The sequence below is a fragment of the Rhea americana genome, unplaced genomic scaffold, assembly GCF_003343005.1.
Source record: "Rhea americana isolate MKP2758 unplaced genomic scaffold, rheAme1 scaffold_46, whole genome shotgun sequence".
Classification (NCBI taxonomy): Eukaryota; Metazoa; Chordata; class Aves; order Rheiformes; family Rheidae; genus Rhea; species Rhea americana.
The window spans coordinates 2,326,996-2,343,600 of record NW_028186601.1 but is presented as its reverse complement, the minus strand read 5'-3'; the positions used below and the strand labels follow the sequence as shown (position 1 = coordinate 2,343,600).

The window sequence follows — 16,605 nt, the reverse complement described above, 5'->3', positions numbered from 1 at the left end:
ACCCAAGAAGAGAGAAATAAAAATCTTGTAATATTTTTTTAAAAGCTACTTGAGAAGCCTACTGCTCTTCAGCCATTAAACCAAACAACACAAAAGTGCAAATACTAACTGCATTATGGGTGGTATTTTGAGGGTGGTTGTTTTTTTATATATACTGACTCATAATTACAAATATTACACTGGTAACCAGAAGCAGTTTTAAGGAACAGCTGTCATCTATTAATGAGCAGGTTTAGACATATCTGAAATCAGACTCATAAGAACAGTGAAAAAGTAAAAATATTGTTGTTATTTGTCAACSTATCTAAGCAAACCTCTAGAATACTTGGTAACTTGACAAAAACATTGACACTACAGCCTTTCCCATAAAATCAAATAGTTAATAATGATTGTTTGAAAAAACATGAATTAGCCATTCTCAGAAAATAGCACAACTCCCTAGCTGTTACTGATATAAGCTGTCACTAATGTAAGCTGTAAAATAGTATCTGATYGTTTTAACGTGACTTTCCATTTAAGAGTGGTAGGACTGAGACCAGTGTAGAATAGCTTTCATATATCATAAATATCTGAAAGGCTATGTAGTGCTTTAGTTATATGAAATCCCTGGGATACAGAAGTTTTCTCCCATCTTAAGCCCAATAAAAGTAAAAATACAAAAGAAGAGGTCGCATGCTCTGTTGTTTCAAATCACCATTCTACAAACAGGAAAATGCAGCACGAAACAATGACTTCCTAATTTTAAGTCTGACACATTTCCATGTTTTTTTTCCAATCAAGAATGCTCCTTTGCACCACAAACTGCTCTCAATTTCAAGAGAATCAAGAAGCTCATTACCTCTGGATGAGCCCTACGTCTCTGGACACTGATCCTTCCCATCTACAGGAGCATTTTCTGTAGTTTAGTTAATAAAGACAGGCCTGTAGATGGTGAATAAAAGTGTATATATAAAACATCCTAGATTTCCTAGGATTAATAAAACCTACTGCAATGTATTTGAAAATTGTCTACTGTCTGCCTGCCTGTTTATGTATGTATGAATCTATCCATCTCTCTATCTTGTTTCTGAATGACTCCAACCTATTTCCTAAGACCATTACCCTAATAGACTTTGCTCGAGAGCTCCTTAAAATGAATTTCCTGCGTGGGACTGGTAAACCAGTGACATGCTTACACTGAAGCGTCTCATCAGTCCAGGGCAGGCAGTCTCATTGTGAAAGCAAGCAAGGCCCAATATCCTTCTACCTCAGACACAGGTGTCTTGGGCCAAAATACTGTGCAACGCTGTAACTCCTTTTTACAATCAGCAAGTACATATTTTAGTATTACCGAATGGGTATACCACTGGAGTCATCTCAGACTGGCATCTATCATGCCATTTTTCACAGCTACTGGTCACACTTTTTACTGCATTTTCCCTTCTCCAAATTTTCCTCAGTTAAAGGAAGTTAAAATTCAAGTAGCACATTCAGATTTCGCAGTTTTGTGAACAAGCAAATTATTTTGTTGAACCTTAAAACCATGATGAAACTGTGTGGTAGATTTATTTATTTTTTCACTGTGAGCTCTGTCATATCAGGCCAGTGGGAAAGCCAGATGGGCCGAAGTGAAAGAGCCCTTGTCCAAATCACCAAATGCATTTCCCTAAAAATGGCAAATTATTCATCAGACTACTGGGATGTACTGAGGCCCCGTCAGGGGTTACAAGCATTTCTAGCTAGGCTGAATGTTACTAGAGACAAATTTGGTAAACCCTCATAGACATATTTTGCAAACACAAGCACAGAGAGTGTACAATTGTAGTCTCAAGCAGCTCTAATTAAAGCCACACTGAAGTACAGTATTTTCAACATGATACAACTCATGTTGAAATTCACATAGAGAAAACATGAATTTTCATGAAGATGAGTAGCAATAACGAAATTCCACTTAAAGTAAAATGGATGYAGGCAATCTAGGAGTGAAAAATATCCAAATATCATTTCTACTTGCTGCAGAGAATTCTCTCAAATCTTTCCAAAATGCACTGTGCAGAAATTAATATTAGCTTGACAGATATTTGTCTTTGCAACAGTTATGATCACAGTTACKTCTTTGTAGTTTTCATGCTTCACACTAACAAATGTATTCTTTATTTACAGCAATGTCTTTTTTGTTTATGAGAAAATTTGAATCATCTTACTTGAGATTTTTGCCAGCTATTCAAGGACCTGCTATAATCCTTCTGTTCTAAATGGTATTTGACGGTAAGTTGCTGAGTTTCATTTTCATGCTAAGGGAGTCAAAAGCATAAAAAAGCATTTTTTTTAAAAAAATAACCAACTACAGCTTATATTACTGTATAATAGGACAGGACCTTGATTTAGGAGCAGTCCAGCCTTGAGCTATTATTCTGACCATCCCCAATGGCTACTTAATCAAAACACCGCAACTTGTGACTGTGTCTGTAATTTTGTTCATTTATCTTTATTATGACTTCAGAAGTATTCTGAATGGAAGGCTAGTTTTGTATAACTAATATTGATGATGAATGGCAATGATAATTCATTGCATGAAGAACATTCATTAATGTCTGAAATAATATTCTACTGTCTAAAAATAAATTGTGATGCAAAATATTTTCATAGCTGATTAACAATAATTCAGTCCTATGTAAGTATTTCAGCTCTGAGTAGTAAGGACCTCTATGCCAACACATCCTAGGTAGACAGCTACAGAATTGATTCCATCACTAATTAACTCAAATCTTTAGGTCATAATAATTTCAACAGCACTAATGTATATCATCTGAACAAACAGCTATGAATTTTGGATAAAACATTTGTGAGGTCCACTCATTCCATCAGCACACAGCCTCTTTACATAGTGTGTATCCTGAGGAAACCTATAGGAAAAAGATACCTTCCTGGCACAGAACTGGAACTACTCTATAGCTATTAACACCTCCCTCAAAGAAAAATGTGGATAAGAAAGCCACAAACACAATTTTCCTTAATTTACATCTCTTCCGTGAACCATATTTTACCTGCTCCCTTCCTCTACTGTTCACCTCCATAGGATTCTTCTCCCCAGATTCCCTGGTATGGCAACAGCTACAGGATCCCTCAAAAATAYAATTACTTGATGCCAAAGCAGCACTGGCTCTGCTTTGCTAAAGTTTTTGTGTATTTATGACTGTCTACCCAATCCAGACAGAAAAAGATCTTGCTTTCTCACTCTACTCAAAAAAGGAGCCTACCTTTTCCAGTATTTCTTTGGTCAAGGTTGAGAATGCATCCTCAATATTCACRTTATCTTTAGCACTGGTTTCAAAAAAAGGTATTCCATATTCCCAAGCAAGCTGAAAAATAAATGTAAGCAATGGGATGAAGAGTCTTTAGAAAAAAACAGTATTAAAAAAAAAAAAGAATTCCTAGTATTATTAGCAATAAATACAGAGGTGCTTCTGAGAGCTTCTAACATATTATATAAACTGATTAATAAATGCCAGCTCATTAAGGTACTTGATATTCATCCTCAGTTTATTAATTTCAAGTAACTCTTAAATTTTTCTTCTTAAATATTTATATTTTCAGAAACAGGTTTGTTGGCCTATTTTTTTTTTTGCAAAAAAGAACAAACTCTAGTGGGCCTGTTCTCAGTGTTTTGATTTATTTTGAAAATGAACTGTCTCCTAGGCAATTATTTAGAGGAAACTAATGGCATGTCCACAGAAAAGTATAGATAGAAATGTGACAAAAGTAGAAAAAGAGGTGTGWTGAAATACAAAAAAAGATACTGCTTTCTACCAAAAAAGAGATCAGCACAGAGATAATAAGCAAGCAAAGAACAGACATGTATGTGAAAAAATATGACAGGACAAGAGAGTAAATACTTAAAGAAAAGGGCAGCATAGACTTTGCATTGGTTAATGTTATTAGTTTACTCATGTTACCCCCAGTATATTTCCCTGACAGATAATTTGGAGATGTGTTGGCATGAAAGGAAAAAAAGAAAAAAAAAAAAGAGAGCTTTTTAAGGTTGTGAAGGTCCTGAACTTTTTTCCTTCTAATTTATACAGTTCAAATCATGTAGAAAGAAAAACAGTTGCATCATTGCCTCCCAGAAAAAAAAATACTGGGAGAGTCTATTTCCTTCCTTTGCAAAGGATCCCTTCTCTTAGCACATCTAGAGAAGATGATCCCATCTAAAGAAAATACCCTGCTATTTAAAATGTATGCAAAATCCTGTGATTACTGACTTCTTAATGACTTATTTGGAAGCCAGCCTCTGCATTAGGACAAAAAGTTTTAATATCTGCAGTTATGCTTGCTTTCAGTGAGCTGTAGAAGTAACTTAAAAAAACTTGCACTTGGCAGTTACAAAAAAATTTTCAAAAATGCCAAGATCAGGCATGGAAGTACAAGTATAATTTTTACTGTCAAGTTGAAATATATAGTGGTGTGCAAAATTTTAGTCAAAATATAATAAGGAAGATTTAAAGATGGAAAGAATAGTATGCAAAATGTTTTATTTTCAAAAATGCTGTAAGAAAATATAATTTCAAAAATAAAGATGAGGTTTGGAGTGTTCCTTCATATAAACTGTTTTATAAGAGACTCCAGCTGACTGCAATGAATKGTTTTCGGTACTGCAACAACTAGTTAAGGAAAATTAAAATCTCTTGTCTATTCCAAAGTCTCAGTGCAAGCCAATCATGCATAGTGGTTCATAACAAAAATACTTACAGATAATAAAAAATATTGGGAAAATAAAGTGGAGAAGACTTTTACATATATAAAGTATATAGAATCTATTATTAAACATTCCTTTTTTTTCTCTTTTGTGTCTTGTAACACCTGTCCTGTTAGACTACTTACGTGGAAACTCTGATGAACACAAACTATTTTAATTTGCCTAGAAAAGCCTTGCAATCCTCCAAAGATAAAATTTATAACTTTTCTGGGACCTTTTTCTATGGCTGCACCACCCTTCTGAATCTTGTTTCTTTATCTCCAGTCTGAACGTCCCAAGCCAGGATGTGTGGCCTCTGTCCCTTGCTTTATTGTCTGCCACTACTGAAGAGTTTGTTTCTGTTATTTTTGCAACCATAGTTGCAAGTCTGCTGCAGTCTATTACTGCAGACTGTCACCACAGAATCAGTAAGCTTGGAAGGGACSTCTGTAAATCATCTAGTCCAACCTTCCACAGATTTCCTAGTGCTGGTTCCACCAGGGCTTAAACCCAGGACTTCCTGCATGTAAAGCAGATGTGATAACCACTACACTACTGATAAATGCCATTTAGCCACCTCTTTACCCATTCCCTCAGCTCTCCTCATGGATCATCTGTGCTAGACACCAACCATCTTTGTAGCTGTCTACTGTACTCTCCCCTAGTTTCTCAACATCCTTCTTGAAATGGGAGAGCCAAAACTGGACACAGTATTCCAGATATGGCCTTGTCAGCACCAACTAAAGGGGTAATAATCTCCCCGTATCTTCTGTCCATTATCTTCCTAACATACTCCCACATGCTTTTTTGTCTCATTTGCAATGAAACTTATTGCTGCTTTTTGCATCTGTTAGTCTAAGCAGTTTTCTATCCAGCTAACAGTTCATTTGTCCAGCCCAAAGCCTTATTAAATTCAGGATATAACATCTCCCAGCACTCTGGTCCACATAGCCAGTCATTTCCTGGCATAACAGAAGGCAATCAAGGTAGTCAAGCACAAATTGCCCTCTGTTTACTATACCAGATCATCTTCTCATCTTTCATGTACTTGGAAAAGGATCTCATGATGACATGCTCCATGATCCTTCCACAGATTGAAGCAAGGCTGACCAGCTAGAGTTCCTAAATCCTCCTTCTTGCCTTTTTAAAAGATGGGTATCAGGGTGGCCTTTTTCCAGTCAGCAGGGATCTCTCCCGATCACCATGATTTTTTAGAGACGATCAACAGTGGCCTCACAATCACACTGGCCAGCTCTTTCAGCACCGGGTGAATTTCATCAGGCCTCACGGATACATCCAACTTTCCTAAGCAGTCTCTAATGCGGTGCTCTCCCACTGCTGGCTGACCTGCTCCTTCCCAAACCGTGCCAGTACATGCAGAGGTCAAGGAGCAAGCTCTGTCTGTGAAGACCAATGCAAAAAAAATGTTCAGTACTTCAGCGTTCTCTGTATCATTTGTTACTATGTTGTCTCCTCCACCTATCAATGCACCCAAATTTTCTTGAAACTTCCTTCAATAATCTTTATGCCATGATACTAGAGAAGGAAGATTTATAGATTTATATTATTATTCCTGTTCACCTTGCATTTGGGTAAGTATCATGGCAGGCAAGATCTCTACAAATTTAGGTAGATGAATAAACTCAACAGTCCAATATTAAAGCAATTGCAAATAAGAACAGAGCTTTGGCTAATACGCTTATGTAGCAATTGAGAAGGCAAATACAAAGAACTACTCTTTATACCTTTGAGAGCATCCTGAAATAGATCAGCAAAGAAAATATCTGAATACATTTGAAATTGATGGAAATCATGTACTGGGGAAATTTTTTGTGCTCTTGGAAAAGGTTTGTATTACCCTTGAGAATAGTTTGGACATTTTGAGTGAACTAAGCTCATATCTTACTTACAATAATAACATAAATAATGCCAATAACTCTTCCAAAACCAAATTTAATTCCAATTGTTCGTTTCTCCTAACTCAAAATATACTAATTCTAAGCAAACGGCTACTATGATTTCTTGGGACTGAATCAGAGAGATGTATTTACTATATTTGTAGCACTGTGGAATACATTTTTTCATTCATATTGTTCCAGCAAAATCAGCTTTCACATCAGGTAAGTGAAGATGGCAAAAGCAAGTAAATGTAGGATATTTTCTTTGGCTATTTCTGTTAGGAAGATTTGATAAGGGGTAACATGGCCACATTCTATCAAGTCATATAACCTTCAGTTTTTTTTTTTTTTTTTTTTTAGGAAGAAAGACAATGTTATTGGTTTGGATACAGCAGAGCTGCTTAAGAAGAATGGGTTCATACTTTTCTCAAAGTGAACTAGTAAAAGTTATAAATAAAAGAAAATCCTACATAGTGTTAAAATTAAATGTATCAACTTCTGAGAGAAGTTGAGAGAATTCTCATAGAATTATAAAAGGAATTTTTTTAAAAAATAATGGCATTAAATTAACCAATACACTGGGATATCATGGCCACTCGGTTATGATGGATTATTATGGCAATTCCARTGTAGCTGGAAAGATTCCCGGGGAATCTAGAGGTCTTTTTTGTAAGCCTCTGAACAGAAAAATACTTACAGCTCAGACTCATCGGGTAATATGAGATATGTTAAAATGAATTATTAACTGTAGAGTTAGCATCAAACAATTTTGCCTTCTTAATTTAGGTATGTTCTTTCTTGGAGTGAGAAGACAGTATTAGCTCTCTCCCTGCTAATGGGATCTTTCTCTCTAGCTGGCTCAGTCAGATTCTCTAGTGTTTTGAAATCACATTAAAAGAAGAAATAGTATAACTGAAGAGTTGCCTCAGAACACAGGTGGAATCTAGAAAGCAGACTCATTGGTGAGGAGGTAATGATTTGTTTCTTAAAAAATACAATGTTAAGTGAAATTCTAATTGCCTGGTTAAGTACTCAGAAGTCAGAAAATATCATGGTTAATACCGTATGCAGAACCCTAATACTGCCCTCTTGTGCACATGCATCCAGCAAGTCTTCAGTTTTCTGGTAACATACTCTTCGAGTGAGAGGATATATATATATTTCAACAAGCTCATTACATGTAAACAGACACAATACACCTACACTGTAAGTCTGTGAACAAACAATGAACTTTCAAAAGATTCTGTTTGTACCGCTGTTCAAAAGGAGATGTTATTTTAAATTTTTCTTTTAATCTGGAATTTTACAACTGATGAGGAATTAACAGTTTTTCTTCATCAAACACAGGATATGCTGCCTGGCTCACCATGCTTTGATGAATAATGGAAGTGCTCAGTCCAAGTTTCTTACAATGGATGCATGTAATTTTCAGCTGCAAAATTTACCAGTATACACTACAAGCTACACTGGGGCATTTAGTCAGTATCATGATTTTTTCTGTTACAGTATGTCTCCTAGTTCTCAGTGACAGCAATTTATCATTGGTTCAAAACATTACTCCTTACTTATACCAGTTCTTCCTCTAACACAGCCAGCATGTCTAAACAGCACTGTAATGAGAATTGTACATCACAGTTAAAAGTAGGGAAGCTGGATGTTCCCTAAATGTACCTATTATTATTAAAGGCTATTCGTAGTCAAYATAGATCACAGTGTGCAGGCTGCCAGGACAGTTCTTTAGAGTCAGGCTGTAGCTAAAAGAAATCATTGATAGGTATGTTAGGTACCAGAAAAACGATATAGAATGCATTATGTGTTATATTCTAGTTTTCCACATTAAAACAATACTCTGCAAAAGCAGACTCCTCTAGAGAGATTTAGGCGTTATGGTAGATTTTTTATAAGTACATTTGAACTTTCAAAATAAAAATCAGTATTCTGAAGTAAGCAACTAGTACTTATTTACTATATTTCTGCTTATGTTAAAAAAAAGTTATTCTGGAGCAATTCCTAGCAGAATGCTTGGAATTCAGAAACATATCCTTTTTAATTTAACAGCTCATACTTACATACTGAGATACTTAGGAGCACCTGAAGAAAGTAACAATGATCAGTGCATACCTTTTCTCCTTTATGTTTTGGTACTACACGTTCTGTCTCCTTATCACACTTGTTGCCCAGCAGTATTATGTCCACCTCATCACCTGCTTTCTAAAAGAGAACCAGCATTAATAACTGTCAAGTAAGGAAAAAAGCAAACAACAAAACCTCTTCACCTTTAGCCCACACTAATCCTCAACATTTTATTTCCTTAAAAGGTAAATTTTGTCCTGAACTATTTTCCATCAGTTGCCAGGACTCCAGGGATATCTTGGATTCAAAGATTCCAAAGAGCAGAAAAAGCCACTTACAAGTACTGGACATAACTTGTAACACTTTTCTTAAGGTATAAAGTATGTGGTGCCTGAACGTGTTTAATGTGTAATGTGGCTTTAAAATGGCTGGAAATGTCCCAATTCAAAGACACTGACCTTCTACAGTAGCTGGTTCATGGATTAGCTATTAGTACCAGTCAGGTCTACATCTGGTACTCACAATAAAAAAGACAAACTTTGCTCTATGTGAAAGATTACCTGTTTCAGTTTTGCATAAAGACAGTAAGATCATGTTCAAAATGTTCAAACTCAGCATAAAAGTTTGATTATTCTAAGACTTGAAAGAAGGTAACAGATTCTTAATAAATTCTTGATTCTTAGATTCTTTAAATTTTAAACCTCACTTATTTCAAAAGGAAGAAAAATCAAGCTTTTTTGATCTAGTTTCCAGCTTTTGTTCCACTAATTCAATTACATACATGATGATGGTAAAATGCCTTGGATGCTTTATACTAGTGTTATTTTGAGATAAGCCATTATAACTACACATCACCAGAATAATGACAAGGGAATAGTTCCTCAAGAGAATGTGCATTTGCAAACTGATATTTGTTGAAAAAAAAACATAATATTAAAAATCACTTTTCATGCTTAAATAGAAGAAGCTGAGGGTCTCAGTCTCATGACAATTAATGCAAATGTGGTCTCATTTCTTATAGCTTATATTCTGAAAGTAAATGTTCACGTGGCTTCTCTTCTATTTGTTAAAGTCTGGTSTCAGGCTACCAATCTTTCCTCTACAAGGACACTAAAGAAAGCTCAGATCAAAGCATTTATTTTATAATACCTATACTGTTTTAGGATCTYTGCCTCTTTTCCAAAGATGATGAAAACTGACTAATAGTCTGAAAAGTTTTCTGGAAAGAGACTGAAAGAGACAGACATGCACAAATATACCCACCCACCCAATGTGACTGCAGATGCCTTACCTCCTTAGAAAAAACACACTGAAAATTCATCATTACAGTTGCAGTAAATTTGCAACACCAAGAGAAACTGGGGCATGGTTAGCCATGGATAAGGAATTAACTCCCAGCTCTACAAGTGASCCAGGCACCTCAGGCTAAGGGAAGCATGCTTTGCTGTAATATACGTAACTACTGCAATACCTGAAGCCCTAACAGCCATATTCTTAGAATCTTTTCCGTAAAACCTACATCAGGTACAGAAAATCCTCTTTTGCAGAACACACACAAGCACAGAGATGCATCCTTCAGCTCCCTCCAGAGAAATGCAAAGAAAAATCTCTATTCATTACAGGGTAGCAGAATTATCATTTTTAGTCTGTTTGCACTTCTACAACTAAGTTGCCTCATCTGACAAATACAACAGTAGGCACAATTTATTATTAAGGAACATCACTTCATTTTTTTAATCCACTCTCATTTTAGAGTCAGCTAATCTCATTTCATAACCAGAGCTGATGCTCAAGATAATGTAGTATTAAAATGAAGTAAGCTCATCATAAGAGTATAAAGTACAGGCCTAAAATAATGAATCAATCTAACCTGGATTAATAGACCAAAATGTTGGCTGTTTCAGAATGCATTGGAGCTTTACTCATTAAGGTCAACGATTCTCCTATGTAAAATTGCACACATCAGTCCCTAAAATAGGGTAAATAGACAATTTAATCTCATCACATAATCAACTTTTTATTTGAAAGAAGATTTTATGTAGYTGAAGGTTTTAGAAGCAGCTTTTGACTTTACTCTGAAGTAAAAGGCCAAAGAGAAATACTACATACTTTCTGTACAAGAATATGAAATTAAATTTGTCTATTTATTTCTGTGAAGAAGCACCAATTTTTGCAGTTGAAATGTTCTTTCTAAACAGCTTCAAGTAATAAGCAAAATTTAATGCAGGTTAGAGATACTAGGCCTTTTAATAACTATTTCAGTAAATATTTATTATATATTTATACACTAATATCACTTAGTAATGAATTTTCATGTTGAATGCAGCTTCCACCAAAGCACTAAAGGCACTTCATTTTTTAAAGATGGGATCTTGCAGTGTCTTGCTTTTAAGAAATGAAAGAATATATATCAAGAGGAACATGTATCAAGAAGTCCTCCAGATGAGAGTTTTGAAAAGTTAAGTCAGTATAACAAGGTGGAAGTTTGACTGTGTGCTTAGCTGGCATAAAAACACTGAATTGAATCTGCTAAAAATATGGCTCTACAATGCTTCCAAAAGCATAGCTCAGAAATCAACCTTCCAAATGCAAAATTCATAGCTAGAAGGAGGATGGTTATTTTATAGTTTTTGAGGGGCTATTGTGTAGGTCAGCACTGACTAAGCTATTTGAGTCCATGTCGTGGAGGAATAATTTTAACAATTTATCAATTTAAGCTGCAACAAAAAGTACAATTTTTTTTTTGAGAAGTTAAAATTTTTTTTGCTTTGGTACCTTTAAAAAAAATACTCAGATTTTTGTTTCACCTTCCTAAGCTCCTAAAGTTCATCTTTTACTGAAATTTAAAATAAAAATAATCAGAATACTTATTTGAAAATATCCAAAAAGGAAATATCTCCCCCAAAATTGGAATCACGAGATTTCTTGAACCTGATTCAATTTTTTGAACACTTTGGTTGAGGCTGGAGTTACTGGGTTTTGGTAAAAGCAGTTTGTCAAAGGCTTTGGCAGCAGCTGGAGCCAGGGGGCTGAGGAACCAGCCTGCCAGCCTGCCGGCTGCTGTGATCGCTGGCCACATGAGGGAGCAGCGCCATAGCCTCAAATGCAGTGGTGGCAGAAACCAACCAGAAACACTGGACTCAGTGTAAAGGAATATCATAGTGCACTTTATAGGCTGAGCTGATAGGAACCATCCATCCATACCCTTAACTAATTGCAGTATTGCTTAACTTTCACCTAACCTGTGCACCCCATCAAGTAAATACATATCCTGAGTCACTTCTTGACTATGTAGCTATTAATAGCAAGCAAGAACACAAAAAAATTGTCCTCATTTTATAGAAAGATTATCACACAGTAATGTTGTGAAATTATGTGAGTACTATACGAGTGCTTAAAAATAGCACAAACATCTCAAAGGAGAATCAAGTCACCTTTGTACTTACAGGTTATTGGGATAAACTCTCTCTTGACTTTTTAAATGGTGAGCATAGACCCCACCATGAATTGCTGGCTTCAACCTCCCCTGCAGCAGGTTACCAGTGAAGTCTGAGTTTTCCCACCATATTGTCCCTCCACCACATTTAAGGGTGTATCTATGCAAGGCAGTATGATTTTAACAGTCACTGATTACAGGCTGAAAAGACAACGTAAGTTCACTTGCGGGTCCACACAGTGACATCAAGAACCCAGATCTGATAAWCTAATTAAACATTCTGGTAGTACATTTCAGGAAGAGAACTAGCATTAATATCATTTTTCAGATATGACGGTGAGACAGAAGTAGGCATGGTCATGCAGCAAGATGGAGGCATAGCTGGAAAAAGCCCTTAAAAAACATTAAGTTTCTTCCTTCTGCTCACTAGATAATGGAAATAAAAACTCATTCTTTGTATAAATAAAGAATAATTTGTAAGTAATATGCTGTCCTCACAATCTCATATAGGAACATATAGCTCAAGCAACAATAAATTTCAGGTAATAATTCATTAACTACTTTCATTAAAAGATCAAACGCCATTAGATATATTTACCTCATGTATGTCTTTCATCCAGCTTGTTATACCTTGAAAACTGTCCAGATTTGTGATATCATATACAAGAACAAATCCTTGTGCTCCACGAAAATAACTAGTACTAAGCGTATGGAACTGTTCCTGGCCAGCAGTATCCCTGAAAGAAACCATAAGAAGTCACAAAAAGTCACACACACACCCCCMAAAAAAAAWCACAGCGTAATTCCTCCATCCAAGGAAATCACTTTATTTTGAACAGTACAGTCCAAATTCTGAATTGTGTGCCTTAGCATAAAAGGAGCAAGAACAGGTAAGGAGAAAATCTGGATGTGAAATATGTGCCACTCAGCAGTGAAAAATATATTGAAAAATTATTTTGAGTAATACAGCCCTACTTGGAAAGTTAAAGTAATCGTTGAAGTCTAATATGATATCTTCAAACTTGCTATTGCTTCTTTATGTACAGTAAATCAGCAAGAGCAACACAACTCGTTACAAAAATATTCTGGAGTACAAGAACTGCAGCAGGCAGATGAGATCCTGTGTTCTGACAAGTCTTTGTAAACTGATGCAGACGGTCAGTGGGCAACTAGGCTTAGCTAGAAGATGGGTGCAGGGAACAAGTCATAATATACAGGGCTGTATATTATGCACATATGTATATATTATATACATAGCATTCCTAACAATGCTAAACATCACAATAATGTGTCAGGAAAGCTGCATGCAGGCCTCCAAGACTTTTGCATTAGAACCTCAGACGCAGTAACTGAAGATTTAATGTTGCTCTAGTAACTCATGTACAGAGCTACTTCTTGAACTAACTACTGGCAAATATATATAATCCTCAGGACTGAATGCCTGGAGATGTGGTCAGCAGTAGCTCTGTATCTCCTTTAAAAAAAATCAAAAACAAAAGAGTATAGGTACCCGAAGATTCACCTTTCTAGCTTTCTCTTGGCCTTTTGAGCATGTATTTGTTGAGTAATGAAATCTAAAATTTTCTTACTTTGTCATTTACCTTTGTATATTGGTACAATTATGCATACTTAACATGGATCTGCATTATTTGTTACAACAGCAAAATTTTATTGTTAAAACCTAGTAACAATCCTCTTCTTAGCTTATAGTAGTTGCTGCAAACAATACGCTGCCCCATCCCAAAATCGAAACCTCAAATGGTCTGTTACATAATCGCACTGTAGGAAGACATACAATAAAGGCAGATGAGACTTTTCAYGTTGTAATGTAATTTAGTTGGATTTCACTTGTGATATAAATTAAAACTTACCATATTTGAAGTTTTACTCTTGTACCATTAAATGTTACTGATTTTACTTTAAAATCAATGCCTAAAAAAAAGAAAAAAAAATCATCACATTTCTCATAACAACAGGTATTCCTTTTAAAGATTKTTTCTCGACTCTGATTACTGTGCAGATTTGAAGAGAAAGTAGAAAGGAAACAAATCAAATAAATAACGTCTAATTAATCATATATATTGAAAATGGACCTGCAAAAGGCAACTATTCAATGGTAAAAACAACTCTACATCAAGACGTTAGACAAATGCAAYGGAGAGGCAGGTCAAAGCAAAGGTGCAGATACTCTGAAACTATAGGTACGTATTTCCATTAATAGGCAAATGACATGACAGCTGTTTGGTGGCCCATTCAGAATAATATTTGGCAAATCTATCGATGATTTCAGTGTTTCCAGTTTCATCACAACAGTGTGGCAGCTATGAATGGGGAGTTAGTGACAAATGCTTACAAAGCTATTACATGCACAATGCCATTTTTCTGTCTTTACTGCCAAATTACTAAAAGAAATTCTAAGATTACAAAGACAGAAATAGAAATTAGCTGCACTAGTTAAATGTAATGACGAGTATACAATAGATTTTGTTCAAATTTAAGATTATCTCTGTAGTCTTAATCTGTGTATCCRAACCCAGTGTGTTAATGCTACAACTAAACATTATCAGTCAGCATGAAATCAGTGTTGCATGTTCCTATAAGGAATTTCATTATAATTTATAATGGTTGTCTTTATACTGTTATCAAATTAGTACTTCAAATGTGGTGAATGATACCTGGATTTATGGGTTGCTGAAGCTCCAAATTTAACATTTGAATATGCTTGCTCTCAATTGCTATCTCAATTTATTGACTAAGTATTTCCTGACAATTATTTTTTTCAGTTACTTTATTGCTGAAATTCAAAACACTTTTAAATTATTTCTCCATTTAATTCATTCACTGAAAGACAATGAGAGTATTTTTTTCAGCTTTATTAATTAAAGGTAAGATAATACCACGAAAGCCAGTCATATTGTATTTTCCATGGAACAAAGTCAAAATATAGCTACTTAACAGGACTTCAAAGCAGCTTTCTCCTGTGACAATGTAATTTGAAAGAACAAAGATTGCAAAAGCACAGCCTTTGCCTAGCAGGACAGGAACATTCTGCATTAAGGTGATATATCTAAGAGATTTTGTAAAGTTGTTCAGTAAAATTTAGAGTAAGACTTTGCTGAGTACCACATCAATACCAGCAGACAAAGTATGTCTTAAACCATTATCAAAACAATCTTCTATAAGGAAACATGCCCTCAAACAGCAGAGGATATCTTCTTCTATAGGCTGTCTTACTTAATGGTCATACAATATGATTTGAAATTTCTCAGAAGCTATCGTTCTCAAATCAGTCTCAAAGATTGCTATTGCAATCTCAAATTGTTATCTTCAGAAAATAATTATTTTAACCTCGGTGGTCTCTAATTTATAAATTTCCTCCTACCTCTCGATTGTGGGCAATAAGCCACAGCAAAACTCTATTAACTTTGATGTTTTTGAAACAGGGAAAAAAAAAAAAAAGACTTTACGATTTTCCTAAAATAGCTACTTTCTAACACAAAAACCTCATCTTACATGCCAGCTACCCTGGCTTCATTCCAGCCAAGGCAAGGTCTGCACAGCTGATAGACAACAAGCCAGTACACCACCAACTGGTACCCTGTGCCTCCTCCATGCTGCTCCCCTGCTCTCTGGAGTATGAACATGCATGTTAAAAAAACGTAGGTCTCTAGCTCTTACAGTTATTAATGTAATCTAGAAAGAGACTGCTCCATCACAGATGACCTCAAAACACTGAGACTACGCGCACACAATCACACATTAAGGCTGGCATGCCCCACCATGACGGAGAYCTTCTAGGGGCTGCACTCCCCATCCCCGTGTCCAGCAAGTGCCCATGGCCCACGGGCTGCCGCTGGCCGGACGCCACACCGGCAGCCTCGCCGCACACCGCTAGCCTCAGTGCAGACCTAGGACAGACTGCTGGCCTTCACCCCATTACAAGAGCAACAAAAAACGTATTTTTCCAAAAGCCCTTTCCATTAGTTTTACATTTTCTGTGTACTCAGAAAATATCAAAATGCTTGGTGATATATAAACAAGGGCTTTCCGGTTTTACATTGAAAAGTTTAATGATATGAGGAAGGACTTCTGTTTTTGCAGTATTTTTAACTGGCTAATGTGTTTGACTGTAAGTACACAATATTGCTATTCTTTTGCTTCCATGCTTTATGTAAAATCTGAGCATCTCAGGACAACTTTTTTACAAAATCAACAATTTTACACTAGTATATTAGTACCATCACAGCGATTTCTATCAGATTCTGGCTGCCAAATTACTTTATCAAAGCAAGCATTCATGGAAACAAAATAAAACTGCAGTAGAGGAAATGCTCCCTTCCTTTTCATTTTCAGGTGTATTTTATATATAACTCAAACAGTTCATTCTCATATGTAATATTCCAATGGTACTAACATTTTTGTGTGTACATGCATAAAAGACTTGGGTGAATTTTAACAATTATTATGATAATCATGTCCTTCAC

The 16,605-nt window shown here is 35.6% G+C and overlaps 1 protein-coding gene across 2 annotated transcripts in view; it reads right to left on the bottom strand.

Moving 5' to 3' along the window:
• The window catches only part of LOC146589392 (ras-related protein Rab-10-like), a 60,565-nt gene that overhangs the window by 38,168 nt on the left and 5,792 nt on the right, over positions 1-16,605 (bottom strand). For both annotated transcript variants that reach the window (XM_085316288.1, XM_085316287.1), the window contains exons 2-5: positions 13,993-14,053; positions 12,720-12,858; positions 8,734-8,823; positions 3,240-3,341 (exon numbers count right to left, since the gene is read on the bottom strand). In XM_085316288.1, the coding sequence (XP_085172414.1) occupies positions 3,240-3,341; positions 8,734-8,823; positions 12,720-12,858; positions 13,993-14,053 (392 nt within the window). The remainder of the gene's footprint in view (positions 1-3,239; positions 3,342-8,733; positions 8,824-12,719; positions 12,859-13,992; positions 14,054-16,605) is intronic.